The sequence below is a fragment of the Branchiostoma belcheri genome, unplaced genomic scaffold, assembly GCF_001625305.1.
Source record: "Branchiostoma belcheri isolate BF01 breed outbred unplaced genomic scaffold, Haploidv18h27 scaffold35, whole genome shotgun sequence".
Classification (NCBI taxonomy): domain Eukaryota; kingdom Metazoa; phylum Chordata; class Leptocardii; order Amphioxiformes; family Branchiostomatidae; genus Branchiostoma; species Branchiostoma belcheri.
The window spans coordinates 2,484,470-2,500,646 of NW_017803965.1; the positions used below are offsets into that span (position 1 = coordinate 2,484,470).

At 37.3% G+C, this 16,177-nt stretch overlaps 1 protein-coding gene across 1 annotated transcript in view; it reads left to right on the forward strand.

Annotated features, from left to right (window-relative positions):
• LOC109475789 (double-stranded RNA-specific editase 1-like) overlaps positions 1–16,177 on the forward strand; it is a 128,905-nt gene that overhangs the window by 59,422 nt on the left and 53,306 nt on the right. The window contains 1 exon segment of the mRNA XM_019776548.1: positions 14,447–14,452. Coding sequence (XP_019632107.1) covers positions 14,447–14,452 — 6 coding nt within the window.

The window sequence follows — 16,177 nt, forward strand, 5'->3', positions numbered from 1 at the left end:
AGGATGGTACTGCATATCCTGTAGGTACAAGGTACATGTTTCTACTACTTGCATGGTGTTCACTTGGAGGATTCAGTATAAAGGTAATTGTGAACTTCCCCAAGTTTGATTTGTAAAGTTGTCTGATAAAGTATTGCTTTTTCTTCAAACAATGCTCCTTGACTGTCACCGCATTATGGACTTCACAGTAGATATGTGAAGAAAGGAAATTGAAATTTGATGACAAGTTGGTATTCTTGAAAATATGTTATGTTCTTGAGATTATCTGTGTTATCATTTTGTAACATTGTTACTAATGAGCTTGAAATTTCATCATAGATGCCTATTATTGTAATAACAGATGCCACAAGGTCTTGGATTCTCACTTTTTCACCACAGAATGTAAGTGCTGTGAACTTCAGTATACAATCATGTATTTACAGTTTAGAATATTTCAACCGTTGTGCATGTTATCATGAATTTCTTATTCTAATTTCCAGAAGTTTTATAATCAGTAATAACAGGGTTTACAGTGTCAGAAATCATAAACCCTTGTAATGGAATTCTGGGACTCTTAATCCTTCCAGGATTTTTGCAAGAATTCATGTTGTCATTTCGGCAGTCTGGTTCCCTCGTTGTCTTAATGATTACGTATCCTCCGTGGCGCCACTTGGAAGCATCTAATCTCTCCTAGCAAGCCTGAATAGTAAACTACTCAGACTGCCATTTTTTATGTACTTGAGTTTTCCATCTCTGGAAAATGTTATTTACCTTTAAAATATTATAGTTTGTGTCAGATTGGTCTTTGAGCTACATGTAGGAGTCTTTTTCTTCTGTTGGCTGCTAGTTGCATTCGACTGTGAGTGGCCGACTAAAGAAAAAGACTCTTACATGTAGCTCAAAGACCAAACAGATGTAAACTATGATATTTTAACTTATGGTAAATAACATTAACCTAAGAGTTCCTTAAATTTGTAGTCCTTGGTCGGAAGCATAAATAATTACGGCTCTTTCCAGGCAAAATTTGTTTACCATGATTATGTAATTAAGAAAGTTACTGGTTAATGTCGTACTGTGCGAGTGTAATCTTCTATTCAAGATACGAATTATCCGTAATCTATGTATTTTTAGGTAAGGCATGCCAATTTGAATCGCATGTAAACAATATAATATGTAGTTATGACATAAAATGGTAGACATTAGTTGAAATTGTCTATGTAATAATAACTATTTGGTGGATTAAGTTATGCATGATAAATTATGTAGAAGCTAAGTGCATCTGAACATTATGTTTCATAAACTTTTCTTCTGAAAGTTTGTAATTTGCAGTTTGATAGGTTACTGCTAGGGGCCTTACATGTGCACTGTCCAGATAAGCCATAAAATATTCCAGGATCTTGATACAAACCTGTCCCCTAAAGGACTGGGAGCTACATATGTAGGTAAAATAGGTCAATCGACATGAACACCCATTGATTATAACCAATAGTTGTAAAAACAATGCCCCCTCCCCCTCATGCTCCACTGGCAGAGGTTATACACGTCAGTACAAAGGATGAGCTTATCATGACAGTGTATAGGCTGTTATGTAGACGGGTGGCTCCTGACTATGAGTTTTCCTCCATGCTTCAACTGAGTCAGACAGCCTCAGAGGCTTTAGATAAGGTGAAAATTGGAAACTGGAGCCTTGTCTTGTCTTCCTCGGGATGAAGTCAGATCCCTACGTCTTATCGCTGTGCGTTGTGTATAGTTATTACCTTAAGCTGTGTTAGCCTGATGGCGGGCTACTAGGGTGGAAAATAGCACTTACAGCAGGGTCTTCCACAAAGGTGTAATCTCCTTACAGTTACTTGAATGTCAAATGCGCTTCATGTACAAGTGTATGCCGTAGGAGACATTAAGATGTGTAATTTTACACATGATTGAGGGAATGAGTGCACTTTTATATGGCTTCTAGCTGGGTACTGAATGTGATTAGGTTAAAGAACAAGAAATTAGAAGGTTACATAGGATGCAAGGATATTCCAGTATTTCCTGGATAATCCCAATTGTTAGTCTTACCTTTCATTGATATTCCATGATTGTAGAACATAACATTTGTATGTTCTTCCTGTTGTTTGCTTACAGAAGTGGGACTTAAAAGTACATAGCTCTTTTGTTGCCTAAGAGAATAAGAGCATTGTCTTTTCATGTCTCAAAGTACAATCATGATGTATATTATTGACTGTCATTTAGACCGTCAGTACATGAACTTTAGAAGTACATGTACATTTGTACATGTATATGCACTGTGCAGATACACCAACAAAAGTTTCACAGTCACTTCATCCCGATATCAAAGTACCTTTCTGCACAATTTATTCTCCTTTCCGAGGTATGAATTTGGCCACACATTTGATCTTATAAGCGGGAAACTGCGGAATGGCTTTGTTCCTTGAATGACCTTGTTGAATGACGCGTGAGAGGGATTACGCCCAGAGTGCTTTCTGCGTTGCAGGGATGGGCGGAGATTAGACTGGATGTCTCTCGGTGTCGACCATAACACATGAACTCTCATCTATCATGTTAACATCACATGTTCAGGTTTATGAAAGGCCTTTGTGGAGATTTTCACTCGTGTGTGATTTTTTGTTTGACAATGTGATGCCATGGCTCATTGTGAGTAGGAAGAAGAGAAGATCCTAGATCATGAAACTTAATCATTATGTTCTATATGATTGTCTGAGTGGTTTTATATCTGCTTCAATGGAACATGTATATAAAAATGGGGGAAAAGATATTGTTCATATGGCATCACACATAATACAAAGTCTGTCAGTTTGGTGAGTAGCAGTTGTGCATATGGTAGTAATGCCTGCACCTCAACTCTGACCTGATAGGGGGCAGGATTGATAAGGACATCGTAAACTAGCCTTCCAGCTGAAGACAGGTTTCTCTTTATTTGCATTCTGTACCTTTGCTATAATGTTATATGTCACCAATGATTTTCAAAGCCTGAAAAAACATTGAAGTACAGTTGTGGTCTGTCCAGGGTGCTAAAATAGCTGTAATGTTGCCAATAGGTATACATAAGGCCACACCAATTTAATTTGTTGGTTCTCGGATTCGCCTCTTCGTTTTTTTCTGATTTGCAAAAAAAAAAAAAAATTTGATTCTGGTCCTGAATCAACTGAAAAATGCTCATGTTTTGCCCCCCAACAGTTGAGGAAAGTCCTTTTCTTCCTAGTTGTTACGAGTTTTCCCATCTATCATTGCAGTGGTTTGATTAAAAGTTCAAAATTCAATGTTTAAATTTTAACCCAGCCTTTTGTGTTGACTTCATGGCTCATTTTGTAGCATTTAAGCGTATAATAGGATGCCTAGACCTGTTTTTATTTTTATTTTTTTTCGCCCTGTCGCTTCATATTTTTTCTGAAAAAATCCGAGAACCAACAAATTAAATTGGTGTGGCCTAATGATATTTTGAAACAATACATTTTTTATCCCTGGCTTAAGTCTTTGAGAAAAGTGTTCTGTGTTATTATCATAGTCAGGAAACAACTGATATCAATCATTTCTGTTTTTTATTCATTGTGGAAAGTAATGTGTTAATTCAAGTATACTGGGAAATATTGGATGGAAATCAATTGTAAGTTGATTGAAAAGTAGGAAAAAGAAAACTCAGATGTCGTAATGTTTTTATATTACGTGTACAGTAATGACTGTCTACATGTGTATGTTTAAACAATCACATTCATTATGTTTGTTTTTAGTATTCAGAGTTACATGTATGAAATTACAGCTATTCCCCCAGAGTAAGACAGGTACTTCCTAGGTTGAAGCCATCTGCTGATTTAAAAACATCATTAATCAAAACAGACTCATTTTTCCATGACTGTCACTGTTTTTTCATTTCTTGTTTCTAAAATGTTAGACAGTCAATCGTAATCTTGCTCTGCTATTATTTACGACAGAGCATTGTATTTACTGTGGTGTTACTGCAAATTAAAACGATGCAAAAATAGCAAAATTTATAGTAGATACATGGCTTGAAAAACCACCCGCATTTGCAGATTAGTGCAGGTAAAATTGATCCAGCAGCTGTACAGGTATTTCTGATGTCTACCAGTCCTGTACCTAAACTGCACTGGTCAATACACTGGTTTATATACAAATGTAGGCGTATTTTGATTTTTATTTGCTGCATGGACTGTCACCACATTTAAAGTATGAAAGAAATAATGTCAATGGTTTTGGAACTGTGCTTTTAGTGTAGTCCTTGCCTCCAAATTTCTGAGCAGTGCAGGTAAGTTGAAATGATATTTTGGAGCCCTGTGATGAGGTACAAAAGGTGAGACTATAGACGTCAAACAGTCACGCATACATGTATGCTGCCCTGCAGTCTGATATTTACCCAGTTGATCAGTTTTAGTAGTATCCAAATTTCTATTTGCTCAGTATTACAGATTTCATGCGATTACAGAAAATCGCCACTTTCTCCCTGCCTCTGCTGCCCTCTGTGGAATAATTTTGCTCATGACATTTTCCGTGTGTGCTTTTTTTCTTGACCTTTGAGCCGAGGGGTTCTATATTAGCTTTAGCCTCCATTTAAATGTAGAAAGAGATCAGCCCCTGGCGAGCGGGCTTATTGCCTCAAAGCCTCATGGGATACCCCAAAGGTTAAGTGGAAGAATAGTGAAGCATCTTTGATATACACGGTGGGTTGTCGGGCGTCGGCTGTTGCTATGGTAAATCTGATGAGTATCTAAACTCCCTCTCTCTAGTGAGGTGTTACTGGGGCTAAAACACGTCATGGGAAGAATACAGAAAATTACACTCCGTGATAAGGCCAAACTGTTTGAAATTGGTGTTGTGTCGTCGTTGGTTATCAACTTCTTGTGTCAAAGTCCAACACCTGCTGGGATTGAGATTAACTGCACTGCAAAGATAAAAGTATGAAACATTGCTCAGTGCACCATTTGTAGAATGTCATTAAAAAGGATATCTTGATGACATTAAACCTCTATTTTCATTAACCAAAGTGGTGATTTTAAAAGTCATAGCCTAAATCACAAGACAACTGGTCTGTTGACGTGTTCTTTTAGTAGACTGATGCTTCCTTGAAATTCAATTTTCTCTGTACTCTGTTATTCTTGAGGTTCATTGAATTGCTTATTGCAGTCTCTTTAAAGATAATCCAGGTATCTGAGTGTGTCTTATTGTAAAAAGATTCCAAAGTTTAGAAGTTCTATCCTATGTTCAAGGCTACGTGAGAAGGCGATTGGCCCATTGACACGTCCTGTAAGCTGATTTCTCTGCCTGTTGAGTACCTTATCAGGAAAGAACACGACCTTGGGTCCAACAACCATTTTTCATATCCCAGCATCCTTCAGATAATTCACTTTATTGCGCCGCCCTTTCCAGCCCTCTGACCTCTGGCCTCCTTCTCAACAGTCAAATCAGGGAAATGTAAAATTAATCAATTTTGGGCTCCCAATCATCCATTGCCAAAGCTGCGGGATCTCTCGGAGCGCGGATGAAAAATGGGTTTTATTTAATTTGCGCCGTGTATTGGCAGGGCTCGTGCTTGATGTGGGGGAGTTATAGCGGTGTGGATCGGATGTGTCGGCGGGCGCGGGCCAAGTAATCAACCAACAACTCAGTAGAGGAACCACAGTCAGGGTTAGGGCAGCAGACTGCACACCATATGGCATGTAAATCTTCCAAATTTCAGGCCATTGTTAGAACCAGGTCTGCAGGTTCACAATTTGTTTATCATTCATGGGCTTTTGGTACAGGGAAAAGGTAGGAGGGGGGATTTGGCAAGTTTTTCCTTGATTAATCAAGAAGACATTTCTTTAGGGGTTGACAGGAAAGTTTGTGACTGAAAGTACAATCAGACAGTCCAGAAAAGATTGTTTCAAGTTTCAACTCATGTCTGGACTGATACTTGTCGTGTTTATTATGTTGTGCTAAATTTCTATTTTTTTATGTATTAACACAAACAGCAATATCAGCAGAAGTATTGATTGAAAACAAAAATTATATTTTCCCTTATTGTAATAAGAAATCCTGATAGATATACTCTCTACCAAAATTGGTATCTATATTATGTAGAAGACCAGTAGTAGTAACATAAAGTCCATGACCAGGTGAACTTATGGGTCATTATAATATATTAGGTATCCATGATAAAGAGCACTGCACAGCAAATTACTAATAGATCTGTTTTGATCCATGAAACAATGTCTTCTCTCGTATGTCGATATTTCCCATGTGGATGAACCTGGTGATACAACATTTATCTTACGTAGTTCTTTGACATTTTCCTTTGAGATGTAGGAAGTTTTTGGAATTATGAATGTCTGAATATCATACTCAAGGGGATGTTGTCCTTTTCAAGAGGACTTGGAAGTGTAAGTGGAAAAAATGATGGATATTCCTATGAAAAATGCATTCATTAAGTCTATCTTTTTGAAAGTGTGAAATGTATCATTCTTCCATGTACAGAGCCACCTGCATATGCAGGTAAAATTGGAGCTATGAAAGTATTTCTACTTGCACCTAACCTGCACCACTTCATATAATGCAATGTACATTTGTACATGTAAGTGTATGTTTTTTTTTTACTATTTGCTACATTGACTATTACATGGCAATGCTTTCTGAACAGTTTTGTATGATCCATACTGCCTAAATTCCGAGTGGTGCAGGTAAAACTTTTCTGGCGCAGGTAATTTTTAATGTTACCTTCACCACGTTAGAGGTATGCAGAAAAATGTCATGCAATCCCTAATGATGTAGACATTGTACATGTACAATTGTATGTATTATAAGTTTTCATAACCATTGATAATTCTGACACATATACAGATTATTTCTTATTCTCTCAGACTCTTTTGCTCTTTTGTTATGTTACACGTTTTATATTTTGCAAGGTGCCTTGAAAATAAAGCTTGATCATAAAACCTTTAATACCAAATACAACTTTATATACCACAGTGCCCTTATGTGCCCACGCCTGTAATATGGCATTATATAACATGTCTAGCAGATGAGGAAATAGCACGGATGTTAACTTAATATGAAGCTTGGCCTTTCTCTGTATGTTTGCAAGGGCCATCAACTGACTCTGTGCTATGATCATCTACGCTGGTGTTTATTGCCGTGCCTTTTGTACAGTAGAGCCAATTACTATAAAGAAAGGTAAAACTGCTCCTCCAATCACAAGGCACACCTGGAAATGGATCATAAGTCGAGGCTGGGTGCAGTTTTTAATGGTCCTGTTCAAGAAAAGATTCTGTTAAAGTGAAGGTCTGGATATTGTAAAATCTTGTAATATGGAAAAGGGACATAAGGATTGCTTTGCTTGTAGTTCCAGTGCTAGTATAAGTGCACATGGGCTGTTGTAGACAAGATACATGTATTTACCATAAAATCTTCAAAGTACTCTAACTAAAGTCTACGGTAGAAACTCTAAGCATATGCATGGAATTGGGAAATAAAACTTTTATGATGCTGAAAATTTGTATGGTCAAACAAGCGTTACCTACAACCTTTAGTGACTTTTAAAAGCCACACCAAGTTATATTTGTGGTTCACAGCAGACAGTTGTTAGCAATAGGCCATTCAATAAATTTGAAAGCAAAAAAAAGACAATGTACATATATATGCAACTCATACAAGTTAAGTTCCTTGATATCTCAAAGACACTCTTGAAGAGTGATAATTCTTTATGATCTTTTTTTGGCTGCTACTTTCATAAAAGCTAACTCTCTGGACACAGTACAGGGCAGTACTCTAGTCAGTTACAGATTGGGCAAACATTTTGTCAGTCATGAGCAGCAAATAACAGAAAGATGGACACTGGCTAGAACACTGCGTCAGGGATTGAATAGGTTGGTTTCAACCAGTCGGCTCACCCCACAATTTCATTTTTTGTTGATGGAAAAAGAGGAAAAGAAACGGTTCTGGTAAAAGTTGTAGAAATGCAGCGAAGATTATTTTAAACCCTAAGTGACGCGGCAGCAGATATCGTAGCTGGGAAAACTAATGATACTTCACCCCACATTGATTCATACTTTTATCGAACGCTGATTGCTCATTGGGGGAGGTTTGTGTGGCGCAGCATGTATCATGGAACGTCAGGTCAATAGTTCACCGTTTCGTGGAGCTACCTGCTGCCTTTATTGCCGAGTGGGCAGCTTTACGCGCATCGTAAATATGGATTTCATTTATAATATAACACAGTCTATCAGCTCGGCAATGTATGCACCGTCAGCACTTCTCGGCATCTCAATATTTTACTGTCCCAAAATTACGGAGATGAACTATCGTGTCAAATGACTGCTCCGCTTTACCAGAATGGAGTCTGTGAGGGAAGGAGACATTAGGGGTTGATTTTGCTGGTAGATTAATACTCTGCCAAGGAAAGTGGTGTCCAGGGAGGTATTACAGAGATTTATGGAGGGGTTCCATATTGAGCAATCAGTTTCTACTATCATCTTGGAACTCCTCGTTTGTTGACCCCTGACCTTCACATTTGACCTCCGTAGGAATCATCGCTTTGAAACATATTATTACTATCCGACACTTTGATAAAGAGCTCTAAGAAGAATGTCGGTGCCGTGCGGTTAATTAATAATGTTGGTCGGCTTGGGTGTTTATGAGAAAATTGCGTGGGTTTGAGGTCTTGGGATGACCTGATGGAATATGATAGTATTTCTGGTTGTTACCTGAAGTTGTAAATGTAAGAGTAGGATGAAGATTTTATGTAACTAATCCTGCTGTGTATCACCTAGCATTAACTTTTTATAACATCCACTATTGGTGCTATAATTACAGTTTGACATAACTGTACAACATGTTAACAGATGATGTTCTTATACATTGTATATAAATTATACCTTGTATATAAACTTTAAGAAGTTAAAATCAACACACAGCCTTTGAATGGTTTGGAAGTATTTGTTCCTGACAGGAAGTTAGTTCAAAGGTCCTATAAAGGGTCATCTTATTTCCTGCTATGTGCATGTCTGTTGCCTTATGGGAAATACATAAAAAGAATCAGTGTGAAATTCACAATAAACATTAAACAAGAATTTACAGAAAGTCTTAGACTCTGAGATCCTCCATTTACTGTTCAATGAATCCCCCATTTTGAAACTTTTCTAAAGTGCCAAAACATCCCATTCCAGTAGTTTATGAATTGGGAAATAATCTCGTTCCCAAGATCCATGCTGCGTTCTGATATCATCTCTTCACCATGAACATTTCCCTAGTTCCATAAACGCCTTTCAGATCAGTAGGCGGAAATTGATAAATGGTGTAATTTGGCGAGGAGCGATTACAGTGGAAGTGGTGATTACACCTGGTGATTAGAGGTGATACATGTAGCTCTTCAGCTGATAAATGATGGGGACTTAATTGGAGATCAGGCGTGAAACTTTTTTTCTGTACTTTTCCTCAGATAACACATTTTCACTGCTTTTCCAGACTTGGTCTTTGTGTGTTTAGTATGCAGGCATCTACATGATAGATATAGCTGTTCAGATGATGAACGATCATAATGGAAACTTTAGAAGTGATTTCAGGTAATACATGTACTATGAAAGTCGAAGATGCCTGTTTCACCGTACTTTGTCAGGTACATGTATAGTATAAACACTTAATTTTTTGCATTTTTGTTTTCTTGAAGGAGTGTTTATGATTGAATTGTTATGTATTAGTAAAGATCTTTCAGTGTATTAAGGATATTCAAATATAAGTAAATTCTTCTAGCTTTTTGAAAAGGTAAACTATTTCTCTTCCTGAAATGTGGGTTTCAATAACAGTATGAGTGCTTGTAGATTAGTATGTGTTCTTTGTTCATGTTCGGTCTGGTTATCTCCTTAAGTTAATGTTGCAATCATATGTGTAAGTACATGTATATCCAGTTTCTCTTTTTATTGGTAAGAAAGTTTCAATGATAGCTTTTAACCAGTAACATATTTTCTAGTACATGTAGGTTTATTCCTTATTTCTGCCTGACCACTGCAGCAAGCTTTATGTAAAGTTAACATAATAGCTATGGTAATGATGAATATCTAAAATTTTCCCACCCAGAATGAGCAAGGCTGATTTTTGATGATTCCTATGTCATGGCTCTACAGTGTCCCAATTGGCTTGACTCAGTGTGATGATGAGAAATTGTAGTGGCGTTAATGGCAGAAAATTCCAAATTTCCAGTCATTTGTCAGGAAATCTAGTGAAGGGCCCATAGATTGCTGTTCCTGTGGTCAGGTTACCCCGACGTCACTCCGCCAACGGCGCGGGGAAACGGCTTTAACGCGATCAAACTGTCCTGATCACGCCTGGTAATGTGATTGCTTGGAAAAGGAAGCAATTTCCGGGCGGTAATTCTCTCCAAATAAGACATGATGTGGATGGAGTTTAGCACAGTCATTATCATCATCGCTTTCCAGAGTCAAGGTCACCACTAATCCACGCCGGATCTGTTGCCCACGTAGATTTGATCAGTAGTGAAGCAATTGCTTTTTGATTGAAAACTCGCCACTATAAACTCGTTGGAAGATGGAAGGGAACAGGGGAAATAAAGCATGAGAGATTTGGGGAATTCCTGATTGTTGGCACTCTGACTTCTGTCTGTATTTCATTTAGACTTCATCTTGGCACAGTATATTGCGTACCAGTCTTAGTAGAAGTAGTAAATTTGTTTGTCAAAATGATGCATCGTTTGTGGGGATGCTTATTTCACGTTGACATATTTTGGCAACTTTTAATCATAACTGTCAAATTGTAGTCAAGCATGTACAAATCATTCTTGTTAGATCTCCAAAATACTACATTTTTTGCAGCATCTAAGAAAGTTACTAAGATGTCAAAATTCACCGGGGAGTATGAATATTAGGATAAGAAGATTGAAGTTGTGATACAAATCATGCCACCATGCAGTAGTCTCTAGTACTGCATTCTGGCACCTTTAGAATATAGAACTTGAACACTCATACATGTAGTTTGTAGAGTTAAATGTACATTGATGAAGGTTAGACATCATCACGGTAATGAGATACACACAAAAAATAGCTGTTAAGAAACAACTGGGATAGATTTCAAATTAACTTTTAACTATTTTCTTGTAATCATTTAGGGCTCCAGTCTAACTGTTTGTAGGAGCACTGTGCTCCAAGCCCAAAACAATTGGGTGCACCAGCAAAAATCTTGGCACACTGTGCGGCCATCATTTCAAATCAAGTCACACGGCCGTTTTTTCAGTCATGTAGGCCACAATTTTAGTTGCAGTCATTATTTGCTACAACGTAATAAAATTATAGTTACAATATATCAGAAATGTGCCATTAAGTCTATATGTGATGCTAGAATTTAAGCTGGTTTGTTACGCCAAAGGGCAGTAATACCAGCTATACCGATACAGAATGGAATAGTAGTAATTTAATTATAATGTCCCAAACTTATAACTTGCAATTTTTAAAGTCAAATATCTTGATAAATTTGTACATTCTGACCATAAAAAAAGCAACCTAGTACTGAAGATAGCATGATCTTTCCAATGGCATGCAAAAGTTCACTGTACATCCAGGAATAACAAAGTTGAAAATCAGGGGTTTCAACATAGCTGTCTCAAAATTCGGAAAGTGACATTCCAAAATTGAGGTGACCAGTGTTACATTATTTTTGTGTTATTGGACAGGTACAATTTTTTTGTTTTTATTCTTTTGCGTGGGCACCAAGTGATACTTAGAATTGCCCTCCCAGATCTTACAGTTAACTTGATTGGACACATTTTGATGGACTGGTGAATACCAGCTACGTCAAATTGCGGGGAGGGATCAGGAGTCACGGGTTATTGAGGTCTGACAATAACAGGAAATTGTGGATTCTATAGGGGCGGCCACGATGTCTATACCAGAAAGTCATGTGTTCTTCCGATACTCGGGTACTGTAAATAAAATTGGCAAGTTTTGTGTTTTTTCCCAGCAGTTTTTACAGGGACCTTTCCACTTCGAAATCATGGCAACATGACAATGTTCAGTCAAGCATTGCATTTTACTTGTAATAACTGTTTCAACTAAAAGCTTAAAACACCACGAACATCCACAGCTATAACTAGACTCCCCTTGATTGCTTGAACATAAATGAATTTACAGTATTACATTGTACATGATTGTACAATCTTCAACCTGTATTTATTTTCAATCCCTGGCAGGTTGATAATTTCTAAATAGACAATAGTTTGACATTTATATTTCATAGTTTTTATTTTTCCTTTGTCCAAATAGACATATGTTAGGGTAGAAACTTCGAGAGTCCCTGATTCTACCGGTAGACTATACATGTATGCATGACAATAGAACGAAGGTATTTTGAGCCTTTTGATAGCGAGAAGTGTTGGAGCATTTGGGTTTTTCTTATAATAGTGTGATAGCATTCCCACAGATTAGTATGCAGGTTAGATGTTGAAATCTTCCATACAGTACGCTCAGGTTAAACCCAACACCCTTGAGCTGTGCGGTTAGTGGTGCGAGTGACAGGACCCTGCCTTGCACGACTTTCAGTACCGCAGGAATCACTACATTTGGATTCACACGGTGGTTTCTGTAAGCCTGTCAGATATGCAACACCCACTCTCCTGCCCACACACTTTCCCAAGGAATATGAGGATATGTGGGTGGGAAATATAAAAATTTTCTTATATATTATAGCATGCTTTAAGTTTAACAGTTGGCACATAATTTTCTATTTTTTGCTTATCAGGTAGCAGAGAGATGGTTAAGGAAGTGTGTTAATCTGTTTGGTTATTTTTTCAGATCAATGAGAGTCTTTCATTGTCTAACTGCCTTCATTGATTCTTTACCTTGCTACCAATATTTTGTGGCACGTTGTATCATAAACAATGAGTAATCTTGCATAGTACAACTCTGCCAGTGCAGAGCCTTCCAGCAAATATGTCTCGTAAAAGACAGAGAACCCAAGTTGAGTTTGGCTACAGACGGCATCACAAGTCCTTGATCCCTCAGGGGTCGGCAGAAAAATAGACTCGGCGCTGACCCCAATTCTAATACGCTTATTGATCGCGCCGATACGCGTTGCCGGGTGTATCGGAGATGAGGCCGTGGGCATCGCGGCCCAAGCAATTTTCACCTCCGCAGTGTTCATTACAGTTTGAATAATAGTGGCTAGACCTCACGTTACAATGGGCTCGCCTGCTGGGCAGGGGTTTCATTTGTGTCCTGTAGCATTACTGGCCATGGCTTCCAGGTTGGTAATTACATGTCAAGTCCAGGCAGAGAGGGAGAACTGACAGGCAGGCTGGTTAGGAAGGCAGGAGGGGTGTTCTGTGGGCATGGGAAAGGTCTCAGAGAGAAAGATATGGGTATCAAGGGACGTTAAACTTTTAAGTGAGGAGAACTTGTAGATCTGTTATCTACAGGGGAAAATTGCAGTTAGCTTCAGAGTATACCTGCCTGCAGTCTGCATTTTGCAGAGACATTTTCAATACCGCAGAAGAAAAATGAAGAAACCTGCAATTTTCTGACTGAAAAAATCAGGCTATGGGTTCAATGGTGAAACACAAACAACATATCTTGCTTTGTAAACCAGGTTTAGCAGTAAAAATGCCCCATTTTCTGTTGCCAAATGTTCTATTGGTAATGTGTATTTATAGACAGTATGTCCAAATTGCATAACAAAATTTTGACAATGTCATACTGCAACATTGCAGCACACCAAAGAAAAGTATTTCGACCATTGGCTTCTACAAAAAAATGTAGATAGAAGAGGGAGTATCTTCTGAAGTCATAGTTTACTTTGATACACAGCACGTATTACTAAGAACGTGCTTGATAAGTGAATGTCTCTAGGACTTTCGTGTTGTTGAAACTTACTTGTTGAAACTGTAAATTAACATTTTCTGATATACACCCAGACATTGCCATTGTTATATCAAATGATATAAAATTTGATTGAAATTGAATAAAATAAATGCACAGACATGTCCACTACATACTCAGCATCTAAATATATACATTTGTCATACACACCTATATAATATACAGTTACACTGTGGCTAGACTAAGTTACAATGAAATATATCTAAGAAGCTGTGTACATGCATATTAAGAGACTTACTTAAGAGGTAAAAGTATTGTTGCCAATAATCTATTTCTGTTACCATTGTATCTTGAATGAAATGATTTTCCTAAGATTATCTATGTATATTGTTTGTATTAATACAAAAATCAAGGGGTAAAGTACTGCTGCCAATAATGAATTACATACAGTGTCTGTTACCATGGTAAGAAAATATGCTACATTAAGGTATGTTTCAGATGTTTAGCTTGGAGACTAATTCAGTTTTCTTTGTTCTTTCTCTTTCATCCATGTTCCACCTGATGTGTGACAACTCTACCTCATCTGTCTGAACTCACCTGTTCATGCTGCCATCTTCCCATACACTTGGGTACAACAGACACAGGTATGCTATACTTTTTATCTGTCAGTTTTTAATATGGAGAAAAAATAGACAAGTCCATACAATATACTAGTATCTGATTGTAGAATCAAGAAAGAAATGGTTTGAAAAAATTAAGTGTATTACATTTTGTAATCTTGGATACATGTATGTCTTCAAGGTTTGAAATTCTGCAGATCCTGTAGTGCTTGATCCATCAGTCTACCATAAATTATGAAAATTAAGAAAAAATTGCCTTAAACTTTGCTTTTGTCTGCTTTGAGTAGCCTGTACTTTGACCCACTTTAGTTGAACATCAGTATATAACTTAATTGTATAAGCAGCAGTGACGTTATAAATGAGGTAATAATTAGGGTCAGGGGCAGCATCAGGTGCTGTTGGCAAGACTAATCAAATATCCGGTCATATTGGTCCTGTGGGATTTGAACCACGGAACTTTGGGTTTCCTTGCTGGACGTCTAAGTGTGCTGCGACATGCACAAACCCATGTAAGGCTGAGAAATGCAAGAATAACACTACAGTTTCTTGGTTAAAGTTTTTCATGCAACAAAATTAAGAGCGTATACAGTTCTGGGTACACCACAATGTTAAAGTGATAAGAAAATACTTAACCGGATATTCCCATTTTTATAAAAACTCCTGATCTTGAATACAATTTTTCAATTATGGCAATGGAAATGTTATAGCATTTGAAGTTCAAAATCAATTTTTGGTACCATATTTTCCTCTCTAATCCCAGCACTGATTTAAGAAGTGTTTCAAATTTTAGTGACATTGCCAAAGGTAATCTTGTCATTTAAATGGGGTGTCAAATGATCCCTTTAAAAGGTCAGGAATAATGTAATTGAAATTTTATTACATATCCATGTAATTAGACTGCACATAATGTGGCTATTCTATTGATTCTGATGTGTGTAATTTTATCTACAGTTTTAGTTTAGTTAACTTGCTCCCTCATTAGATCTATGTGTGATGCAGAATTAGATTATCACTTGAGAAAAACCATATACATGTATATGTGCAATGCTTTTGGAATAGCATCAAACATAAAGCAGAAGTAATGACTGTGCTGTGTGCTAGCAGTAATCGATGTAAAAAGTGTAAAAGTTTTATTTGTGATGAATGTTGCCATTCTATTTGATGTGAATTGTGAAGTGCAAAGTGATCCATAATTATTCCTATTACTCCTCTGAGTACAATGATGTATTCTTTCCTCATCAATTCTTACTAAGCGGCGAGGACAGCCACATTTATAATAAAGGGTTGTCGCCCTTGCTTCAGGCACTGAAGAACTTAGCATATCAATCATCCATTTCCCTTGCTCAAGCCAGCCTGAAGGTTTTTTTCCACCTCTTCTGCAGCAGACTGACAATAATAAGCTAGTTCATGGTTTTAACTGTGCATGTGTGAAGTAATGCAATGTGGGTAATGTGTCAAACCTGAAACATAAATATGTCTAAATTGTTAACTGTTTTAAAGTAAGGGTCCTTCACCTTTGACCTCATGCATACACAGTTCAAACTGTGACTCAGCTTATACTGTACTTTACAGGATGTACTACATTCATTGTACAGTATTCATGGCTCAAAGTTTGACGTCTTCCTAGAATGGGATAATCTTTTATTCTTCTGACATAATTGCAGACAAGTAAATATGACAAATATGAAGTGTATACTCAAAGTTTGGTTCATTTTTAATGAGGTGACCATTATCATTAGCAACTTGAAT